Consider the following 18,660-nt stretch of genomic DNA (forward strand, 5'->3'; position numbering starts at 1 on the left):
GAGGAAATCATCAGCAATAGGCAAGATGGATTTCCATCAAGCTGTAATCTGTATCAGTCACATTAAGAAAACTCATTCACAATCCCAGCTTCCTGGCATCAAGTTTTTCTAATGCTAGCCTTTACCTACGTAAGGGAAAACTTTGGCTACCCAGGACTGAGGAGGAAACCAAACTCAAAGATGCAATTCCTAAAAGTGCCTCTTTCAGGGAAATAAAAACTGACCAGGCAGAGTTCAGTTTCTCCTTCTCAAGTCTAAATGTTGTTGATCCCATAGCCTCATCTCAGCTCCATTCTGCATGAAACATGAGACACCTTGCCTTCCTCACCCCATTCTTCCTCTTCATCCCTCTTGCCTGCTCTTCTCTTCAGCTGCTTTGTTGAGCTATGGAAAGCAGAAATAAACATCTGTTCTAGGAAATGGTGGGGACAGGGAGCAGGGTGGCACAACATTTGAGACCTGTCTTGTAGAGGAATGACAGGATAAGCTTTTTTCTGTAAACTAGGAATTACTACACGTTGGGTAGGACCAAAAAGACTTTTCAAGTGTTTAATAGCCAAATGTGCTCTATATCACAGAATGCTGATCATTGAGGGAAGAGGTAACGCAAGGAAATAAGCTGCATTTCAAACAATGAAGCACAAAGACTATAATGGAGAAAAAATATACAACTACAGAGTTTTTGGAAGAGAAGAAAGGAAGCATCTAAACTCCTTGAGGCAAAGATTCATGGAAGAGAGCAGGATCCACAACATATGCTTGCAATGAAATTTCCCACAATTCAGGAATGAGGTGACAAATACAACCCACACTCCAGATGTATTTGAGTAGTACTGGGGTAGTGCTGGAATTTAATTTTATCCTGCTATATTGACACTTTAAGTATGCAGGTAAAGCTCTTCCAACAGATTGTTGAACTATGCGGAGAAAGATTGTTTTGCAATCGTGACACCATATTAAACTAAGCTCTGATTACTTTTTTGATTGAAAATGTGTTTCAATAGGAAAACGCAGATCAAGAGAGTTGAATATCTCAGCAATCAAGTAGAATGAAAGCAAACATATCACAGGAACCATCCTGGAACAGATAGGCCTAATGTTCCCAGAAGAGCAACTGACAGTTGCTGATAGACTATACTAAACAAAGCAGCTAGCTAGATCAGCGTAGAAAAAAAGATGAATAGAGCAATATAATAAATAAGGACATTCAATGACCTGACTTAAAAAATGTCTGCGTGTATGTGTGTGTGTATAGACATATATAAGTAATGGGAACACAACTAATACTGACAGCCGACTGTGCATTTAACAATAGCGCAAGCCTATTTCCATAAGTTTATAAAGGCTAAACATTTTCCATGGACATGAAAGACAGCAAGAAGCTTACATAAATACATTAAAGCAAGGCAATGCCACTCTCACAGCTGCAGATATGGATACTGCATTCAAAAGGTTATAATGAAGGTGACATGTCTACAAATAGGGAAATAAAACAGATGACAGGAGTTTGAAATATCCAGTGCTGCCTCTGCTTCTGCATTCGCACAAATTAAGAAAGAGTAGAAGGATAGGCCAGGAAAAAAACAAAACCAACATTTATATGAGACAGACGTATTCAAGACTTCCCAGAATACTTACAAATCCTAATGATTCAGAGATTGCCATTTATTGTTTCCAAGCTGTCTCATGGTATAAAGTAACAGTAGTTTAGATGAAACAACCACTGCAAGAATACACAACTATTTGAAAGCACCACACACTACCTGTTGCTGTACGCCTCTACGGGAGAACTTATCTTGGGCCGCATATCTCCGGGACACAGGGCTCTACCCACCCTGGGGACAGTGATGCACACACATCAATATGATGGATACAAAATGTCCGTTTATTTAGCTGCGTCACACGCTTATATAGCTCTTGCGCTTCCTGTTCCTGCCACTCCTATGGGGAGGAGTCTATCTTTCCGTCACATCCCGTGATCTTCCGGTCGCCGATCCCTGTCTATTCCCCTACAACTACCAGTAGTAACAACCATCCCACCAGCAACTGAAGAGCCATTTCAGAAGGTCTATTTCAAAAACATATTTTTTTTTAATCACTTGAATGATAGAATAACACTTCTGTAAAATGTATAGAGGACAGAGCAAAATCAGAAGCAAGAACGTTAAGCATATGCCTGTCTCGGTTCTTCTAGCACAAAATACTATAATTAATTTTAAACTCCTGATTAAGGCAATCTTAATCCAACAACAGCTCTGACAATGTGTCCAGGCACATACTTCTTTCCATGAAGTCAGATGCTCAAGCGAAAACCCCTACCAGAGGTATGAGCTTGATAACCAAGGTCCAACTATTTGCTGTTGCGACAGCAAGGCTTGGTAGATATCATCTGTTATCATCCTTCACATATTCATAAAGTGATTTGCATTTTTACTATGATTGAGGTTACGACATTTAGACTTCTCTAATAATGAGACTGCCTGTTCAAAAGACCAGTAAAGAGCATACCTTTGTTGATGATGGCGGAGTAGGAAAATTAAGCCAGGCTGGAGCGAAGTCATGCTGCGCCATTTAGGTCCAGTCTCTCCAAATCAATTAAACAAGGCTTCAGCACCTCATGGCAAGTCCCTGTAATTGGGGGAAAAAAAACAAACCAAACAAACAAAAAAACCCACACCACCAAACACCCAAGAAATTAGTACTTTTCAGATGCTTATCTTACAAGAGGATTACACTTGTGGCATTCTGACCATTATTTCCCTTCTGTTTTCTGGTATTATTTTCTCACACAGATCTGTTTTTAGAATCTAACTAGCCTCATCTCATTTATAGCATCTGTGCTTTTATTACCAAAGTGTCACACTAATCAAATATATCACAGGCATCATGAAAATACAACTGTAACATTCACTCCTTTATTTCCTCTTATAAATGGGATGAAACATCTTGTGTAAGGTCTGATCAGAAAGCTGTGGCAAAATTAGCTTGTTGAAATATTTTCCGGTACTATCTAGAATGGATTGCAGGAGCCATTTCATTAGCTTCCTAGAAGCTGATTTTTCAAATTAGTCCCTAAAAGTTAATTTTAGGGGCCATATTAAAGTTCCTTAATAAAAGACTAAATGCTCAGGACCACCACAAGCCATATTTTCTCTAGATTTAATGGAAACAGTGTTTACGTGTCCAGAAATACTGTCAAAATTCAGTAAAATTCTCCAGTTTGAAAATGGGCAAGAGAAGGTAATGGCTCAAGATAAAACCCAAGAGTACTTTTTCTACCCCATGCTCTCTCCACAGGTGGGAAAACATCTCTCAGCGAGCAAGAGAATGCAAGATAATGCAAACTATATTACCTGAAGCTGAACAATATCACAGAAAGGAAAGAAATAGATTCAACTGCCTGAATTATAAGGGTATGTGAATCATGCTCTGCAGCTAAATACTGCAAAATTGTCAATGACTCAAAAGCATTATATACACACTACTAGAAATTCAGCTAGTGAAAACATAATTAACATCCACTTGCATTTTACAGGGAGACCCAAATAAATGCATATTCCACATCTCTGCACAACAGAGCGGAGATCTGTTAGTGAGCACAGATCTGTTAGTGAGCACAGATGGAGTTCACTTTAATCTAAAGCTGCTGTAATTTGAGTAAGTTTTAGTAAGAGCTGTGGAATGTGAACTTGATATCTGATAATTATTGTTGTATTCTGGCCTGAACAGGACTACTGCAGGCTTCCAGTGACAGAGGAGAATGTTCCAACTTCTAAAAGGAAGTATAGCAGATTTGTAAGCATTTAACTGCACTACTAAATTGAGCTGCTAGTTCTTTTTTATGCAGTGAGCTCATACTAAAGTTTTTAGGTACCTCTGATACCAGAGTTAAACTATAAGGTAAGATGCACAAAATCCACTATCATTAAACAGAGACAAGTTTTAAACTACGTGTCACCCAAATAACTTGTTATAAATCACTCTACTGAAGTCATCCAACACACTCTTCTAAATTAATTTCAAAAGAAATTCCAGAGAAATTTTCTAAAGAATCCAATTATGTCAGACCAGTATTTAAAAAAAAAACAAAACACAAAAAAAACCCAAAAAAAACCCACACAAAAACAACACCAAAAAAACCCCAAACCCAAAACACGGAAGTTCTAGAGTCATAGAATGCTCACTAAAATGGCTTCTCTTTCTAACAGGAACCAAGGTCACTTTTACTGATTAATCATGCTCAGCAACAGTATAGAAACAGAAGAGGATATATGTTTACAGATGAACCAATGTAAGAGATGTTAAATTAAGAAACAGCAAATCAAATGTGAACAGACTACAGCAAGAAAAATATTTTTTTTTCCCTCCTTCCCTCAGATACAGTTCTCATCTCCAAGCAAGAGAATCATGAAATTTTTAGAAAGGACCAAGACAGGTATCAATACTGGAAGATCAGCACAACAACAACGATCTTCAGACCAAGGCACTTCCAGTCTAGAAAACAAATGGAGAGATTAGGTTTATACCAAATAAGAACATAACAAAGAACCCAAAAAGTATTACCAAGTTCTTGGTGAATCGGCTATTAGGTATGGGATAACAAAAGCACTAACAATGTGATTTCTTAATAAATTAGTTTTACTGTTTTTAGAAAACTAGTCAAGCTTCCTAACACTACTATTTATCCAACTGCCATGAAAAAGTTTATTCTTAACTTACTAACATCACTACCTTTTACTTTTGCACATAAATCAAGGGCTGAGGTGTCTCATGGTTTCAGCTGGGACAGAGTTAATTTTCTGCACTGTAGCCAGTATAGTGCTGTGCTTTGGACTTAGTATGAAAACAATGTTGATAACACACCGATGGCTTAGTTGTTGCTGGGTAGTGCTTGTACTAGTCAAGGACTTTTCTAGCTTCCCATGCTCTGCCGGGTGCACAAGAAGCCGTGAGGGGAGGGGGCACAGCTAAGAGAGCGGATTCAAACTGACCAAAGGGATATTCCGTATCATGTAACGTCGTGCCCAGTATGTTAACTGGGAGGGGCTGGCCAGGGGAGGGAGGCAGCAATCGGGGACCAGCAGCGTCGGTCGATGGGTGGTGGTCAGTTGTATCGTTTGTGTTTCTGTTTTTGTCCCTTTTCCTTTGTATTACATTATCATTATTGTTATTACTATAATAATCTTTATTATCACTATTATTTTACTTTAATTATTAAACTGTTCTTATGTCAACCCACAAGTCTGGTTTTTTTTTTTGCTTTTGCTCTTCCGATTCTCTCCCCCATCCCACAGGGGTGGGGGGAGTGAGCGAGCGGCTGCGTGGTGTTTAGTTGCCAGCTGAGGCTGAACCACGACAGTCCTTATTGGCGCCCAAGATGGAGCTCGAAGGGTTTGAGATAACAACAGTTGCTAGTCACAGCACTGAAAAATCTGTTCTCAACATTAGTTTGTCCAGTCTTTACCATGCTGATTGTAAAGTACACATTAAAAATTGCTGTTGGTTTTTGTACTTTGCTGAGCTCTGCAGCGATTAGAGATGTTTTGCCTAGGAGATTTGTTATTAAAATGCTGGCCTTGACCGTTATCAGTTATTTGGGTCTTGCATGGAAGCCGTTACTGTACTTCAGCTACCACCTCCTGGAGACAATTAGCAATTATACCTCCTCCTCTGAGAGTTTTTTATGGAGGAAATACAGAATGGCACCTTAGCTACCTTCTTATATAATGTCTCCTCCTTCATTACAACAACTTTTCAGCATCTTGAACATCCTTGGGTAGTTAAGATATATCTGCTGGAATTACTTTGGCAGACAGTGTCAGTTCTGTCTAAGGTTAATAAGCAACTTAAGAATATCATCCAGAGATATACCCCAAGGCTCGATAGCTATGTGTGGCAGGGTATGTCGGATAGATTGGTGTGCTAGTTTTGGCTGAGAAGGGGTTAATTCTCCTCACCGTGGGGGGTCGGCTACCTTTCCAGCTTCCATAGCTCTGCCTCGAGGCGGGGGGTGGGGGTGGGGGGGCGGGGCTGGGAGGGGCAGGGCCATGGTGGGGGCGGCTGACCCCGACTGGCTAATGGCAGGTTCATTCCATACCATGTGACACCATGACCAGTATATTAAGGGGGGCAGTTTGCAGCTCGGGCATGACGTCGGTCGGCGGGTGATGAGCAGCTGCATTGCGTGCGTTTTGTTTCGGCAGTTCATTCCCCCTCCCCTCCCCCTCCCCCGGGGCTTTGTGCCTCTCGTTGTTCTCCTTTCCATTGCATTTCTATTGTTGTTTCTGTTAATTTTAATTATTAAACTGTTCTTATCCCAGCCCACGAGCGTTACCCTTCTGATTCTCTCCCCTATCTACCAGTGGGGAAGTGAGCGAGCGACTGTGTGGGGCTGAGCTGCCGGCTAAACCACGACATATGGGCAAATGCCTAAGAGGATAGGCACCCCCAGTGTCGTGGGACTTCACCCCTGAACAAGTGCAGAATTATGAAAAATTAGTAGAATATTTGGAGGAAGCATGTTGTCACCCTGGCAATCCCAGAAAGGTACAATCACTACAATGTGCTGGGGCCTGGCTCATGCCTATCAAGACCTATTTAACACTATTCAGTACCCCCAAGGGGAAGAGAAGGCCTCTGGATCTAAAATGACAAAGACAAGGAAAGTGAGAAGCACTGCGGCCACTCCAACCCCCGTGACAAGTGTTGCAGCTGAATCAGAGGATCAACCCATGCCAGTATCAGTCGCCGCTATACACAAGAAGAAATCTTGGAAGAGAAAGTTAACTCATTTAGAAAGAGAGAGTGAAGAACCAGGGCCATTACAAGAACAGGAGAAAGAGGAAGAATGGGTACAAGAAACGGGAACTACCTGATCCCTATCCTTGAGTGAGTTGCAGGATATACGGAAAGGTTTCGGCCGTAGTTCAGGTGAGCACATTATCACCTGGTTGCTCCAATGCCAGGATAATGGGGCCAGCAGGCTAGAATTAGAGGGGAAGGAAGCCAAACAACTGGGATCCCTCTCTAGGGAAGGGGGCATTGACAAAGCACTTGGAAAAAGGAAACAATCCCTCAGCCTCTGGAGGCGAGTCCTGTCAGGTGTCAGATAAAGGTACCCCTTCAAAGAAGATATTGTATTTCACCTAGGAAAACTGATGACCATATAGAAATGTATCCATAACTAGAGGGAACTAGCCGTACTTGAGGTGAGTAATAGTGACCTAGACGATCAACAGTCATCCAAAGATCCAGAAGCAGCCCAGTGCACGCGACCCATGTGGTGGATGTTTGTAGGGAGCGCACCATCAACGCATAGAAACTCATTTGCAATAATATCCTGGAAAGATGACGAGACACCAACAGTGGCAGAGGTGATTAATAAACTCTAGGAGTATGAAGCAAATCTCTGTTCCTCCCTCGACTCGGCTATGGAGAAACTGTCCTGGGAGTTCCAGCAATTCAATGAAGATAAGTCCTACTCCCCACCAGTAGGGACCCGTATCTCAGCCGTTAGGAGTAAGCGTCCCTTTACTCAACAGAAAGGATACACATGACGGGACACCCCATGGTTTTACCTCCATAACCACAGAAAGAACATGAAGAGGGATGCAAAACCTACCTCGAACCTAGAGGCATGGGCACGTGAGCTGCAAGAAAAACAATCAGTCAGGGGCTCCTCCAGGGAAGCTACTGCTCCAGTTTCCAGTAAGCAAATCCCCAGACAGAAAAACAGAAGCACTGATTTTCATTCTGATCTTAATAGAAACACTTGTGATTCATATTTACAAGTGAGCAAAAATTGTACAATCAGGGCTAGAGGGGCCCTGCCTCCAGCCGGGTGGAGGAAAGGGATAACCGGGTTTACTGCACTGTGTGGATCCGATGGCCTGGCACGTCCGACCCACAGGAGTATAAAGCTTTAGTGGACACTGGTCCACAGTGCACCTTAATGCCATCAAACTATCTAGGGGAAGAACCCATCAGTATTGCTGGAGTGACAGGGGGATCCCAAGAGCTAACTGTATTGGAGGCCAAAGTGAGCCTAACTGGCAATGAGTGGCAGAAGCACCCCATTGTAACTGGCCCAGAGGCTCCATGCATCCTTGGCATAGACTACCTCAGGAGAGGGTATTTCAAGGACCCAAAAGGGTACAAATGGGCTTTTGGTGTAGCTGCCTTGGAGACGGAGGAAAATTAAACAGCTGTCTACCTTGCCTGGCCTCTAGAAGGACCCTTCTGTGGTGGGGTTGCTGAGGGTCAAAGAACAACAGGTGCTGATTGCCACCACAACAGTGCACCGGTGGCAATATCGCAGCAACCGAGACTCCCTGGTTCCCATCCATGAGCTGCTTCGTCGACTGGAGAGCCAAGGAGTGATCAATAAGACCCTTTTACAAGTCCTATATGGCCACTGCAGAAGTCTAATGGAGAGTCTAATGGAGAGCAGAGGCTAACAGTAGACTATCGTGGCCTGAATGAAGTCACTCCACCATTGAGTGCTGCTGTGCCAGACATACTAGAACTTCAATACGAACTGGAGTCCAAGGCAGCCAAGTGGTATGCCACAATTGATATTGCTCATGCATTCTTCTCAATCCCTCTGGCAGCAGAGTGCAGGCCACAGTTTGCTTTCACATGGAGGGGCGTCCAGTACACCTGGAATCGACTGCCCCAGGGGTGGAAACACAGTCCTACCATTTGCCATGGACTGATCCAGACTGTACTGGAACAGGGAGAAGCTCCAGAACACCTTCAATACATTGATGACATCATTGTGTGGGGCAACACAGCAGAAATAGTTTTTGAGAAAGGAGAGAAAATAGTCCAAATCCTTCCGAAGGCCGGTTTTGCCATAAAACAAAGCGAGGTGAAGGGACCCACACAAGAGATCCAGTTCTTAGGAATCAAATGGCAAGATGGACATCGTCAGATCCCAATGGATGTGATCAACAAAATAGTAGCCATGTCTCTACCAACTAGCAAAAAGGAAACACAAGCTTTCTTGGGCATTGTGGGGTTTTGGAGAATGCATATTCCAAATTACAGTCTGATCGTAAGCCCTCTCTATCAAGTGACCCAGAAGAAGAATGATTTTAAATGGGGCCATGAGCAACAACAAGCCTTTGAACAGATTAAACGAGAAATAGTTCATGCAGTAGGCCTTGGGCCATTCCGGGCAGGACAAGATGTAAAAAAAATGTGCTCTACACCACAGCCAGGGAGAATGGTCCTACCTGAAGTGTCTGGCAGAAGGCACATGGGGAGACCTGAGGTTGACCCCTATGGTTTTCAAGTCGGGGATACAGAGGGTACAAAGCCCGCTATACTCCAACTGAAAAAAAGAGATATTGGCAGCATATGAAGGGGTTCAGGTTGCTTTCAGAAGTGGTTGGTACTGAAGCACAGTTGCTCCTGGCACCCCGACTGCCAGTGCTGGGCTGGATGTTCAAAGGAAACGTCCCCTCTACACACCATGCAACTGATGCTATGTGGAGTAAATGGGTTGCACTGATCGCCCAACGGGCTCGAGTAGGAAACCCCAGTCGCCCAGGAATCTTGGAAATGATTATGGACTGGCCAGAAGGCAAAGACTTTGGAATATCACCAGAGGACGAGGTGACACGAGCTGAAGAAGCCCTACTCTATAATAAACTGTCAGAAGTTGAAAAGCAGTATGAAAGGCAGCGTCAGTCGGCAGGTGGTGAGCAGTTGTATCGTTCGTGTTTCTGTGGGTTTCCTTTTTTTTCTTTCCCTTCCTTTTCCATTTTATTATATTAACATTATTGTCATAATAATAATTATTATTATAATTATTATTTTATTGTAATTATTAAAGTGTGCTTATCTCAACCCACAAGTTCTATTGCTCTTCCGATTCTCTTCCCCATCCCACAGGGGTGGGGGGAGCGAGCAAGTGGCTGCGTGGTGTTTAGTTGCCGACTGAGGCTGAACCACGACAAGGTGAGACTTTGTGATCACCAAGTATCTAAGGACTGGAAAGGTGTTTTTAACCAAACTTTGTCCACAGCTCACTGAAACAAGGTACATATTTCTTCCCACAAAAATTAGTCTAAAAGCAGATTCAAGTGTTCCACATGTTCTCAGTTCTCCAACTAAAAGCTCTAAAAAGGTTTTTTGATAGTGCTGCTGCGTGAAATGAATCAATCCCTTTTCTCCAGAACAGTATAGTGAAGTGACAAATAAAGAAGCCTGGGCCAAAACTAAACAATACTTAGTGTGACAAGTCAGCAGCAGAATATCTGTAAATTTCAATAAACTCATAAAAGAAACTCTTAGGCCTAATTCTTCCAGCTAATTTTGGTAAAAGAACAATAACAAAATCATAGATGTACTTTTAGAACCAATTTCATAGGTTTACATTTAAAGATCTCCAAGAAAAGCAACTACTGAAGATACTGATCTCCACACCACTGAGGTTAAGGAAACACTTTCTCTCATCTGATTGTACATATTATTGGTCTGGCAATTAGATACAGAAAAATAGAGTATTTTCATTATTAAACCTTATTTACTCACTAACTTCTAAAAGGCACAAATACCCTATCTATAATTAAATTGGGCAACACACAGATCAGAAGAGGACAAATACTAATATCTTTTTTTAAAACTACATTTTAGAGTACACAGGCTACCCAGCTTTAAGTTGACAATACCATGTTTTACCAGGCTTCAGAAATACTCTTAGAGATGCTACCTTTCTGATTTTGCCAACAAGTTTGTCCTAGAATGCATTTTAATATAAAAACATTTTCACTACAAACATGAGGTCTGTTTTGATGATCTAGTAAATATCTGATGGCTCTAGGATACTCTTTAGTCTTAGGAAGATATTTTTGGTAAATTGAAAATAGCTCATAAAAAGTGAGAACTGGATGTCAGCAAGACCACTCTGCTGCCACAGACAGAATTTGCTATGCTTAAACCCTTTGTGATCAGCTTGGTTGCCAAACATCAGTTTGACTGATTCTTTGCTGCTTTCCAACTTAAGGGTAGACCAACAACTGAGACTATTACTTTCCTCTGCAACATTCCCAGTATTGAACTACTTTTACATCACTAGAAAGGTTTCTTCTATAAGGTCTGACATAAGTCTTTTTTCCTGCTATTCAAGTCCATTACTTCTCAAGCTATCCCCAGCAGAGACATTTCTGCATTGTGTCCCCCAAAACACTTGCAACCTCTATTCAGATTCATAGTATCTACAAATTTAATAAGCATACACTCCATTTCATGATTGAAATTATTAATAAAAATACTGAAGATACTTCTTTAGAAATTCCCTTGATATATTCTTCCAGCCTGACATCAAACAAGAGCTGCCTTTACGAAGACTGAGGAGCCACTAAGGCAAACAGGTAACATTGATCAACAACTTAGAAAAACACTTCTGCCTTTCAGAAACATGAGACTGCCCTACTTCTAAATAAATTTTTTAAAAATTCATTTAAAGTATTTGAATAGAATGAAAGTAAATAATATGCACCCATACAAGCATTTACTGGAATTTGCTTTAATTATGCTGACAGAACACAAAACTCATTTGTCTACTAGCAACCCTTCTCTTACATAAACACACCACACAACAGATCAACCACTGTTCATTAATACTGATAAAAACAGCTGTTATACTCCCAGCATTAATATAGCTATCAGAAGTAAGCTTATTGAGGTAAGCTCCACAGATCTGAACACTATTCCACTGATTTCAGAAACTCTCTTGATAACAAAAGATCAGGCCCCAAACTCATAATTGAATGATGAATTCATCATTCCCTGGTAGCACAAACTCAAAATATACCTACCATTCTCTAACAAAAGTATCATAAAAGCTAACTTGGTTCAGGTTGTCTATTACTGAAGCAGAGCTGCACAATTCTAGAAAGGCAAGAAAGATACTCAAGTACTGTTATCCTCATACTGTTAACGCTCAAACGCATTTAAGTTTCTTTAATCAGACTGGTCAAAATGTTCAGCCTAATCTCAGTAATAGTCTGTGGTGTCTGATTCAAGTACTGTGTAGTGACTTCAGAAAAGAAAGTCTTCCGTAGCCCATGAATTCAGATAAAATTTATCTTTTGCTGTGTTGAGGATAGCAGAATAGTTTACAGCAAAGAAAAAAAACTGTTCTCAAATTTTACTTCTTGTGGGATGTCTGAGAGAAGTCTGTAGAGCATTTTGTTTCAGGTGACATGCAACAATTATTCCAATATTCAATTACATAAAATTTAAGTTTATAGTTTTGTGAAGTATGATCTTCAATAATAAGGCAGTGAATGCCAAAGAATAAAGAACAGTTGGTTCCAAGTGATGTACAGTGAAGAGATTTGTCATAAATATAACTCAGTCACCCACTTTGAGCCACACTAGCAGCTGAAATAAGAACACTGCACTAAGTATGCTTAACCAACATCCAAAAAGGTTGGGCTACTAGGTTGTGGTTTTTTTAGGGTTGAGTCAATAAGGTCCTTTTGCGACAGAAAGTATTTTTCACCAGTTTTAAAGCACCTGGAAATACACACTTTTTAAACTTATTTGTCTCATCTGAAGAGCATTCAGGAAAATTTAACATATTGCCTCTGTTTTAGAAAAAGTAGTAACATGCTGAGAAGCAGAAAGTCACTGTATGAAGTCAAGACTTCTACAAAAAGGCTAAGAAAAAACAGCTAGAGTCAACTCCCAAAACTGGAAAAAAAACCAAAAACAAAAAAATATGGAAACTAAACCAACTATTGTTAGTTTAGCTTGTGCTTACCAAATTAAGTAAAAAGAAATAAAATCTTAAACTGTACAGTCAATTTTCCCTGCAATACTACATTTTTCTTTTTTAAATCATCACAGAAAAAGATACAAGTAAAAGTCACACTTGGAATAACAGCACAGAAATTTAAAATTTTAGTTCATTATTGCATGAAGTATTTCAGTGATTGGGGACAAGAAAAGTCTAAAAACTACTTGGGCTTGCTTTGCCTCACAAAATTAGGACCTAAGATGTATTTAAATAGTGGTTATAAACATCTGAAGGAGTAAATTCCACCAAGAAAAAAAAAAAAAAAAAAAAAGAGATGTCTTAATCCAAAACACCATAAGAATCACAAGAAGATACCAGTCATAACAGATTTAGGCCAAACACAGTTTTGAAGATCAGAAGAATAAAATTCTGGAACAACTTTAAGACTTAACACAAATTTGAACCTGACAATTCCTATTATGCTTATAAGTCAGAACTAATAATTGTAACTAAAGAGTTTAACATGTAACACAATGCATGTACACAAAGATAACATTGTAATGATTAATCCAGTTTTTTCCCCATCTTAGGTAGTAACTAACTGTATGAGAATACCATTCCCCCAGCAAGTTTTTTTCCTCTCTCCCCTGCTACTTTAAATAGATCCAGTATTTAAAAACCAAAGTTTTTAAATGTGAAGACTGCGCACTACAACCAACATATATACAGTTTTTTCTGCAATAACACAGAATTCAATGTGGTACAAAAACAGAAAACACCCTGTATTCATGAACTTTCAGATTACTTTAGCAAAGTGCTTCTTCAAGCTTCATCTTATATTACAATTTTCACATTACCTGCAACCTTTAATTCGCTATTACTGGGAAAAAATATGTGATAGCCAAAATGACTAACATTTACGTTTTGTTTGCAAGCTAAAAACCTCCATGCAGTTAGCACATAAGACAGGGGCATGAAATACATAGATCAAGGAGATCCAGTTGAACAAACTACTCAGAAGAGCGTTATGGAACACAATTTCTCACATTTGTGTAGTTTCTTGCAGTAAAAATATCTTTTTTAATTATCTTTTCCCCCTATGTTTACCGGGGGGAACCACAAACCAAAAAACACCCCACACCACACATGGGATGCTTACTCGTTCTCATACCATTTGTCTTAAATTAGGGAATCCTGCCACCACAACTATATCAGTTACATGTTTCACCCTCCTTTACTCCTGAACAACTTCACCAAATCAGCAGACTGGCAATATGTGGCAGTAGTTTCTAACCACTACTGAAGCATGAGAGAACGCATTAAAGGCTAAGCATACTGCAGAATCCTAGCAAGCATCTGTTAGTCCAGCTCATATCTCTGTGTAGCACATTAAAAAAAAAAAAAGGGAAGAGAGTACAGGCAAATACCAAACTCATTACAGAGAGAGTAATTGTAGAGTCACTACAGACAGAATCAGGTGCAGTTATTAACTCACTTAGCAGCAGCACTGAACCAGTGTCCTGGTTTCAGCTGGGATAGAGTTAAATTTCTTCATAGTAGCTAGTATGAAGCTATGTTTTGGATTTTTGCTGGAGACAGTGGTGATAATGTGGAGATGTTTTGGCTGTTGCTAAGTAGCACTTACACTGGTCAAGGAATTTTTCAGCTCCCCATGCTCTGCCAGGTGCACAAGAAGCTGGGAGGGGACACAGCCAGGACAGCTGACCCAAACTGACCAAAGGGATATTCCATACCATATGACATTATGCTCAGTATATAAAGCTGGGGAAGAAAGAGGAAGGTAGGGGACATTTGGAGTAATGGCATTTGTCTTCCCAAGTAACTGTTACATGTGATGGAGCCCTGCTTTCCTGGAGATGGCTGAACACCTGCCTGCCCATGAGAATTAGTGAATAAATTCCTTGTTTTGCTTTGCTTGTGCACATGGCTTTTGCTTTACCTATTAAACTGTCTTTATCTCAAACCATGTGTTGCCTCACTTTTACTCTTCTGATTCTCTCCCCCATCCCACCAGTGGGGAGTGAGCGAGCAGCTGCGTGGTGCTTGGTTGCTGACTGGGGCTAAACCCCAACAACCAGGAAGCAGTTGTGCTGGCAAAAGCCACGGAGCAAAAAAGATAAGGCAAGTACACAGACCTAGACATTTTTGTTTCCATCTATGAAATGCTGGGAACAATTAGAACTGACAAAGCTTTAAAACAAAACAAAGCCCAAGTCTCCAACTCAAACACTGGAACCTTTATGATCTAACCTGATGTTGTGGTTTAGTCCCAGTCAGCAACTAAATACCACACAGCCACTCGCTCACTCCTCCCACCCCTGTGGGATGGGGGAGAGAATCAGAAGGGCCAAAGTAAGAACATCTCACAGGTTGAGATAAGAACAGTTTAATAATTAAAACAGTAATAGCAATAATAATAATGGTAATATAATGAAAAAGAAAATAACAAGAGAAAGAGAGATGAACCCTTGGGAGGAGGAAAAAAAAAAAACCCAAAATCCAAACAACACCTAATACAACCGCTCACCACCCGCTGACCGACACTGTTGGTCCCCGAGCCACGATTGCTTCCCTCCACCGGCCAGCTCCCCCAGTTAACATACTGGGCATGATGTTACATGATATGGAATATCCCTTTGGCCAGTTTGAATCCGTTCTCTTAGCTGTGCCCCGCCCCCTCCCCTCCCGGCTTCTTGTGCACCCGGCAGAGCATGGGAAGCTAGAAATGTCCTCAAGTAGTATAAGCACTACCTAGCAACAACTAAAACATCTGTGTTATCAACATTATTTTCATATGAAGTTCAAAGCACAGCACTATGCCAGCTACAGTGAAGAAAATTAACTCTATCCCAGCTAAAACCATGACACCCTACTTCCTTCACATACTAGAAATTCACGTCTCCTGCACTGCTACTGCTAACACAGTGGAACAATAGTAATTTCCTTTACAAATGTCTCCAACCTAGCCTTAAACATATCAAGAAAACAAAGGACACTGAGGTCTGGAATAAACTGGTTACACTAAAATTTAGTGATCACTTTTGCTCCATTATAACGATGATCCTTAATTCAAAATTTCTAGCTTCACATCCATTCATCAGATCTTTCTAGCATTAGAAATCCCCCCCCGTATATTGGTCTATTCACACAACACTAAAAATAGCTAAACAGCATCTCTGGAAGCGTGTAATACTCTTCAGGAGTTGGAAAAAGGACTCCTGTTCCATGTTTTGTTTTCTAGAAACAGGTCAAATAAGAAAAAATGAGCCTGATTATTAAAGTACAGATTCCTGAAAGGACTGTGGCATATAAGGTAACATGCACTCACATTTAACTGCTGTGATTTTTTGGAGACTATTTTCATTTTTGTTTTCAATGGTTTAAATAGCCCTAACTAGAGGAAATGCATTTGGTATCACATTTTTAATATATTTAACTATAAACACTATAACAATGTTGTGACTCATAAGAATCAAGCGTAAAAACATGTAATCCTACCTTTTATTTTCCCACACCCACACCAATTACAGATTATAAGAGGAATGTCTCAACAATGCAGCTCTTCAATTTATCAGAGACAGGGTTATGAACTTTAAGCATCACCTTGTAACGAAACATTGCTACCTTGTAACATCCTTTTGAAGGCATAACTACTCTTGTCTCAACAGCATTAACGAATACAGTCTCCCTCATAATTTTCACTGTCACATAATTTTACATGAGAAAAATATGATTTTGATGGCTTACTAATTCTAAATCTGGAAAGTATCTTCTGAAAAATTAAAATGGAACATCCATAGTGTTCTGAAAGACTGAGAATCAACTCGTACTTCCTTCAAAGATCAAAAAGAATATCAGCCTCTCCCCATAAGAAAGATGCTCCAGTCCCTTAATCAACTTTGCGGCTCTTTGCCAGACTCACTCCAACTAGGTCTATATCTTTCTTGTACAAGGGAGCCTATAACTGGACATAGCACCCTGTGTGGCCTCACCAGTTGTGGTGCCTTGACCCTGGTTGGATGCCAGATGCCCAAAGCTGCTCTATCACTTCCCCTCCTCAATTGGACAGGGGAAAGAAAATATAATGAAAGGCTCATGGGTCAGAATAAGGACAGGGAGAGATCACTCACCAGTTACCATCATGGGCAAAACAGACTCAACTTGGGGAAATTAGCTTAATGTATTAACAATTAAATCAGAGTAGGGTAATGAGAAAATAAAACCAAATCTTAAGACACCTTCCCCCCACCCCTCCCTTCTTCCCAGGCTCAACCTCACTCCCGATTTTCTCTACCTCCTCCCCCTCAGCAGCACAGGGGGATGGGGAATGGGGGTTGTGGTCAGTTCATCACACATTGTTTCTGCTGCTCCTTCCTCCTCATGTTCTTCCCATGCTCCAGCGTGGGGTCCCTCCCACAGGAGACAGTCCTCCACAAACTGCTCCAGCACGGGTCCTTCCCATGTGTCCTCTCCATGGGGTGCAGTCCTTCAGGAACAGACTGCTCCAGCATGGGTCCCCCACGGGGTCACAAGTCCTGCCAGCAAACCTGCTCCAGTGTGGGCTCCTCTCTCCATGGGGTCCCAGGTCCTGCCAGGAGCCTGCTCCAGCACAGGCTCTCCATGGGGTCACAGCCTCCTTCAGGGCACATCCACCTGCTCCAGTGTGGGGTCCTCCACAGGCTGCAGGTGGATATCTGCTCCACCATTAACCTCCATGGGCTGCAGTGGGACTGCCTGCCTCACCACAGTCTTCACAGGAATCTCTGCCCTGGCACCCAGAACACCTCCTCCCCCTTCTTCATTGACCTTGGTGTCTGCAGAGTTGTTCCTTTCACATATTGTCACTCCTCTCTCCCAGCTGCTGTTGCACAGCAGGTTTTTTCCCCTTCTTAAATATGTTATCCCAGCGGCACTACCACCGTCACAGATTGGCTCAGCCTTGGCCAGCAGCAGGTCTGTTTTGGAGCAGGACTGACACTGGTTCCATCGGACATAGGGGAAGCTTCTAGCAGCTTCTCACAGAAGCCCCCCTGTAGCGCGCGCGTGCACACACACACACCCCACCCACCCCACCCCCAAAAAAAAAGACAAACCTCGCCACGCAAACCCAATACACCAGTGTTAAGTAGAGAAGGATGAACTCCCCTTGATCTGCTGGCAATGCTCTTCCTAATGTCCTAATGTAGCCCGTGGTGCTATTGGCTGCCTTTGTTGTGAGGATGCGTTGCTGGCTCATAGCTTGTCCAACAGAACCCCCAGGTTCTTCTCTGCACAGCTGATCAGCCCCCAGCATGTACTGACATATGCAGCTACTACTCCCCAGATGCAGGACTTTGCATTTCCCCCTTTGCTGAACCTCATGAGGATCCTCTGTCCAGTTCTCTAGCCTGTCCAGGTTTCTCTGAATGGCAGCACAGGCTTCTAGTATATCAGCCACTCCTCCCCATTTTGTATGATCTCAAACCTGCTAGGGTAAACTCTGTCCCATGGTCCAGGTCATTAATTAAGATCTTAAATAGTTCTGGCTCCAGTATTGAACCCTGGGGGTACAAGACTAATGACTTCCTTCAAATGCTCTTTGTGCCACTGATCATAACCCTGAGGGGCTGGGCCTAGCCATTCAGCCAGTTTTTTATACACCTAACTGTTCACTTCTCTAACACATACTTTGTCAGCTTCTCTATGAGAATATCACAGAAGACAGTGTCAAAAGCCTTACTGAAGTCAAGATAAACAACATCCATTGCACCCTTCATCTACCAAGCTAGTCACCTCATTGTAGAGGGCTACTAGCTTGGTTAGGCATGATATCCCCTTCATAAAGCTATGCTGACTGCTCCCACTCACCTTCTTGTCCTTCATGTGTTTGGAAATATTAGTTGCTCTAC

General features: G+C 41.5%; 1 protein-coding gene across 14 annotated transcripts in view; it reads right to left on the reverse strand.

The window, feature by feature from the left end:
- LOC142049890 (vasculin-like) overlaps positions 1 to 18,660 on the reverse strand; it is a 59,123-nt gene that overhangs the window by 25,275 nt on the left and 15,188 nt on the right. For 8 of the 14 annotated variants that reach the window (XR_012657848.1, XM_075078057.1, XM_075078060.1 and 5 more), the window contains exon 4: positions 2,509 to 2,628. The exons of 1 other annotated variant lie outside the window; for it this stretch is intronic. Coding sequence is in view for 10 of the 13 variants with exons in the window: in XM_075078057.1 (XP_074934158.1) it covers positions 2,509 to 2,571 (63 nt within the window). In the remaining 3 variants the exon portion in view is untranslated. Of the gene's footprint in view, positions 1 to 1,763; positions 1,836 to 2,508; positions 8,054 to 18,660 lie in introns of those variants that run through there. 5 more of the 14 variants (XR_012657849.1, XM_075078063.1, XM_075078061.1 and 2 more) reach the window with 3 other exon arrangements.

This window comes from Phalacrocorax aristotelis, chromosome W (genome assembly GCF_949628215.1).
Source record: "Phalacrocorax aristotelis chromosome W, bGulAri2.1, whole genome shotgun sequence".
Lineage (NCBI taxonomy): Eukaryota > Metazoa > Chordata > Aves > Suliformes > Phalacrocoracidae > Phalacrocorax > Phalacrocorax aristotelis.